At 45.6% G+C, this 5,740-nt stretch overlaps 1 protein-coding gene across 1 annotated transcript; it reads left to right on the top strand.

The window, feature by feature from the left end:
• The first annotated feature begins 2,069 nt into the window (after positions 1-2,069).
• Positions 2,070-2,723, top strand: LOC132223514 (RNA polymerase II subunit A C-terminal domain phosphatase SSU72-like). Its single transcript, XM_059678662.1, has one exon. The coding sequence runs from the start codon at positions 2,070-2,072 to the stop codon at positions 2,721-2,723; it is 654 nt and encodes a 217-aa protein (XP_059534645.1).
• Positions 2,724-5,740: the final 3,017 nt, after the last annotated feature.

Consider the following 5,740-nt stretch of genomic DNA (forward strand, 5'->3'; position numbering starts at 1 on the left):
TAACGACTGCTCCTAAGCCAGAAGCAGCAGTGTCATCAGAGGCAATAAGCTGTTTGACCAGGTGAAAAAGGAAGAGATGGCTTCTGATTGGGTGGGGTTGAGAGATTAAGATACTAGAACTGTGATTTTCAACCTTTCTCATGTCATTGCAGACACAGACTAACTACTAAAATTCTGTGGCACACCAAAATATATTTTTTTGCTGATCTGACATGAAAAATAGGTATAATTTTTATTCATTCACACTGGATAGCTATTGTGTTGGCTGTTGTCATTTTTTAAGTTGGCAGTCTAAGGGAAAAGAGGTCAGTGCTTCTCACTAAATTGTCACTTATTGCATGTTTTATAATTTTTTCCATGGACATGGCCTTTATTGGGGGTTGTTGGGGGCAGAGAGGGAAGAACTAGGACTGGTGGGTATATGGGGGTGGGGAGGTTCTCAACTTTCTATTTTATTTTTTTAAAATATATTTTATTGGTTTTGTACAGAGAGGAAGGGAGAGGGATAGAGAGTTAGAAACGTCGATGAGAGAGAAACGTCGATCAGCTGCCTCCTGCACATCTCCTACTGGGGATGTGCCCGCAACCCAGGTACATGCCTTTGACCGGAACCGAACCCGGGACCTTTCAGTCTGCAGGCCGAGGCTCTACCCACTGCACTCAGAGGGCTGGGAGGAGCACTGTACCTAGGACAGGGCCCCTAGCTGCGTGGCTGGCTAGCACAGTGCCCCGCTCCTGTGTAACCGGGATACGCTGCCGTTTGGACAGCTCCCACAGTGTGGCCAGCTGGGTCGCAGGGCCAGTCTACAGCCAACCAGCACACCTCGGCATTGGCGCAAAACTCCCGAGTCTCCGTTTGCCACTTCTTGTGCGCATTGTCCAGTGTCTGTGGTGCACTGATGTCGGAGCAGATGAGCAGGGTCTGAATTAGGACAGGCCAGGGGCTGGACGTTATCAAAGTAAGAGGCACCGGAAGTGTCCCACGTGTTGGGGACGCTTGTCTGTGTCAAAGCGCGCAGTGTAGTTCTCAAACATGGCGGGTACGTAATTCGCCGAATCGGTGCCTTGGCGAGCACGTGAAGCAGCGCTCTCCGCGTCCGCGTCCGTTCCTCCCCGCCCCACGATTTGGCAGGGGCCCCTCCGTACCTCCATGGCCCTGGTTCCCTGTGGCCTCTTCCCCAGCTGTGGCTCCAGCGGCCACGGGGACCCTCATAAAGCCCTGCCCCGGGGCCTCAGCGCCACACACCCAGCCCAGAGAAATTCTTAAAGGCGCTCCGGTGTTCTTTCTGCGACCCCCTTTGAAAATCGCTGTGCTAGAAGATAACTTAAAATATTATAGATTTTGGAGTCATTTGGTCACCATTTCATAAACATCACCTGAGAGAGAACCTGCTGTGTGTCTGACACTGTTCTAGACCAATTAGGGGACAAACCAGCTGGCAAACGTATGTGCGTACTAATTGTAGTTGCGGGCTTCTTTGTGAAAATCGAAGTGGGTCAAACTATGCACTTAGTACATCCTATTCAAGAGTGGTTACTTCCCTTTCCTCTCCATGTCCTGAGCTCCACTTGTTTTCATATGTGAACATCGTAGGTGCGGCAAAAATGGTACTAGTGGATCAGTCCTCCACAATGAAACACACCTGCAAAATCCCCTGTTCGGGAAATCATGCAATTAAGAAAATCCCGACAGTGAAGGCTGTAGGTATTCCCAGACTAAAGTTATTGAGGAAGGAAATGTGTCCGTGCCGTGGGTAGTCCGTACGCGGAACTTGGGCTTCTGCCAGATGCCCCAGGCGGTTGCGCGCATGCCCGTGGGGTGGGCCTTCTTACGACCATTGGCGGTTGGGGGGGGGGGGAGGGGCGCTGGGAGAGACAGGCCTGCTCTGGGCCTGCGTGGGGGGTGGGGGTGGGGCGCTCTGGCACCTGCTTAAACGCCTGCGCCACAGCCTGCGCCACAGAGGTCGCTGGGTCCTGGGCCTGCGTGGGTCGCTGCCGCGTACCCTGCAACTGTAAGGAGCTGCCGTTACCCCAACTGCCGCTACTACCGCCTGCCGCCGCCACCCACCATGGCTGCCGGGAACCCTGGCTACCACCTTCCTGGTGAGGAACCACTGCAGCAGGACAGTATGGCCGAGGCCAGGTCGCGGCTGCGGCTGGCCGTTGTGTGCTCCAGCAACCAGAACCGGAGCATGGAGGCCCACCACTTGCTTCGGAGGCGGGGATTCCTCCGCGTCCGTTCCTTTGGCACCGGGACTTACGTGAGGCTTCCGGGGCCAACGCCCTCCAGGCCCAACGTGTATGATTTCCAAACCACCTATGAGCAGATGTACCAAGATCTCGTTCAGAAAGATGAAGATCTCTACAGGCAGACCGGCATTTTGGGCATGCTGCAGAGAAACAAGCGAATCAAGCCCCGGCCGGAAAGGTTCCAGAACTGTTCCGACGAATTCGACCTGATCCTCACCTGCGAACAGAGAGTGTTCTGCCGCGTGGTGAGGGAGCTGGATGCCAGGGAGCGGGTGACCTGGCAGCGGGTGCATGTGATCAACGTGGATATCCTGGACGACGACACCGAAGCCATATTGGGGTCGTTCCTCCTCTTTGAGCTGTGCCAGTGCATTCTCCTCGTGGATAACATGGACGAGGAACTGGTGGAGGTGCTGCAGCTGTTCAAGGCCAAATTAGGTCTGCCCTTCCTGCACGCCGTCTGCTTCTACTGACCGGACGACTGACCGGACGACCAGGTGCGTTTCCCGAAGCCATTGGCGCTTTCTCGTTAGTACCTTTCCCTCCCCGTCACTGGCTTTCACTTTGAGGGCTTCTGTCGCTGGGTGCGTAGTGGGATCCTGATAAACTGTACTGACGGGATGGGACGGGACGGGACGACATACATAAGTGCAGATTAACAACAAAGTTTTTTTTTTTTAACCCCACTTGTGAGTGGGATATTGTTTTCGAAGTTTATAAAGAAAGTTGTTTACTTTTTCGGCTTATAGAACATTTCTGATCACTGTCAGTGGCAGGGACCTTCTTCCTGCTTTCCCTTTCGCCTCCCTGCATTGTGCCTACATATGCAAATTAGCCGCCATCTTGTTGGCAGTTAACTGTCAATCTTAGTTGTCAGTTAACTGCCAATCTTAGTTGTCAGTTAACTGCCAATCTTAGTTGTCAGTTAACTGTCAATCTTAGTTGTCAGTTAACTGCCAATCTTAGTTGGCAGTTAATTTGCATATAGCCCTGATTAGCCAATGAAAAGGGTAGCGTCATATGCCAATTACCATTTTTCTCTTTTATTAGTGTAGGTATTGTTTTTGTGATTAATCACTATGCTTTAATTATGTTCAATTTGTAACAATGAAAATACATCCTGCATATCAGATATTTACATTATGATTCATAACAGTAGAAACGTTACAGTTATGAAGTAGCAATGAAAATAATTTTATGGTTGGGGGTTACCACAACATGAGGAACTGTATTAAAGGGTTGTGGCATTAGGAAGGTTGAGAACCACTGACCTAGGGGCTTCTGATTTTTTCCCAAGATAAATGTCGTGTGCCCTATGATATTTGAAGATGAAAATAGTTGTTAAAGTTCAATGCTAGACTTTGGTGGTCTGATAGGAAGTTTTGGTAAAGTTGCATAGTAATGAGTCTGTAATTAGTGTATTTTCTACACTAGTGAAAATCATAACTATAACAAAGTTAACGTGTACCTTATTTTTCTTTGCTGTGATTTCTGAATTGATAGTCAGGCTTTTTAAACATGGGAATAAACTAACTTTGTTACCATACTAAAGGGACCATTCGCCTGCATGCATTTAATGTGAACAGGAGTTTGTAGCAAAGATAGTAAAGGTTTATTTAAGGAAATGGCACCAAGCCTGGAATCACAAGTGAGCCAAAGCTCTAAGACCTGGCTCCCTGGTGGCTTCTAAGGGATGGGTTTATAGGAGAAAAAAAGTCATTAATCATGGTGATTTAAGGGAGTTAGGATAGTGGTCTCTGCTGGTAGACCCAACCCAGGGTAGTGAGTAGTTGATCATTGCATCTGCTTCTGATGTCAGCCATGGCATTGTTCTGTCTGGTTTTGTAAGGGTGTGGTTGGTGGGGTCCTTGTGGTTTTTCTGGTTCTGAAGCTGAAACACAACTGAGGCAAATATGCTGTCTTATAATTCCACTAAAACTCCATTTCCCTGGTTAATAGACCTGAGACTTTGTTCCTTAGGCTAATGCTGACTAGAACTTAATTGTTACGGGTTCTGATGTGCAAGGAAGGAGAGAGGCAGGTGAGTCAGTGCTAGAAGAGGCCAATTTGAACAAAAAGCAAAGAAAGGTGAAAAGGACATATTAAAAGTTTCTGGGCTTACAATATCCAAGAGCATAATTGGAATGTTAATGCCGGTTCTTGAAATGGTTCAAGTGAGTATTCAGTTAGTTCTAAATAAGAGTAAGTATAAACCCACAGAAAACGACTATGAGTGTGTTTGTGTGTGTGTGTTTGTGTGTGTGTGTGTGTGTTTTTGTGTGTGTGTTTATTCTTGGAACAAATTCCTCATTGTATTTCTAATTCCTTTTAATCTATACTCAAAAGACTACAGTGACTCCTTTGGAAACAGAGGAAAGAAGTGTGGTATGACTGTTTTCTAAAATTTGCTGCAACAGAGTCCATTTTATTTTTCTACCTGTGTTCTCAGCTCACTCGGGAAAGCATTTCTGTTAATTTTATAGCAGTATATTTTTTTAAAAAATCTTTATGTGAATACAGCACAGTTTTTATTAAGCTGGTAACTAGAGGTGACTAGAGATTCCATTTTAGCCTGATAGTACAATGTCATGAGATCTTTGGTTCTTCAACAAGTATTTATTGATTGCTTTCAATATCAGCCAAGCTCACTCAATTTTTCCTTAAACTTTTAAAATTTCCACTACAGCAACAGATTATCTCAACTCGAAATAAACTGTTGATCCTTGCAATGTAGAATGTTCTCCATAACTTCTTTTTCTTTTTTCTTTTTGTACAGGATTTAAAAATTTGCTTTATTTTCGTGTTGTTTTTTTTTTTTAAAAAAAAAACACAAGACTTTATATATATTTTTTTAAATTTTATTTTATTGTTTAAAGTATTACAAATAGTAGTATGTCTCCTTTTTCCACCCATTGACCTTCCCCTCCCCTACCCCCTGGCACATGCCCTCACCCCCCCCCCCCCAGGGTCTTGCATCCATTGGTTATGCTTATATGCATGCATACAAGTCCTTCGGTTATTTTTCTTTCTGAATTTGGCATTAGTCATGTTCTGATAGTGCTATCTTTTGTATACTAGATTATATTTAGTTGTTTAGCTTTTGTTGCAATTTAAAAACTGCAGTCCTTTCTTGATGACAGGCTACAATGCCAGGTCACAAATTGTTAATGGATGGTGTTATTCAGATGTGGCTTCTGATAAGGAGAAAATTCTCATAAGTTCTTAATTAAATTACAAGAACCAGAGAATAAGTGACAGTACTGTTAGTCTGTTCATGGCTTAAAAAAAAAGGCTGTTCACATTCCTTCCATTGCCTATTTGAACTTCAGATTAGTTTCCAAGGTGGCTATTTCTGGGATGATTTTAGCTGGGCACCATATAACTCAAGGAGCTTCCAATTGTTGTTTACACATGGGCTTTCTGGACTATTGCCCACAGCCAATTTACAGGAGCAGAAATTTATGTTCACTCTGTGCCTATCCCAGAGCAG

Source organism: Myotis daubentonii, chromosome X (genome assembly GCF_963259705.1).
Source record: "Myotis daubentonii chromosome X, mMyoDau2.1, whole genome shotgun sequence".
NCBI lineage: Eukaryota > Metazoa > Chordata > Mammalia > Chiroptera > Vespertilionidae > Myotis > Myotis daubentonii.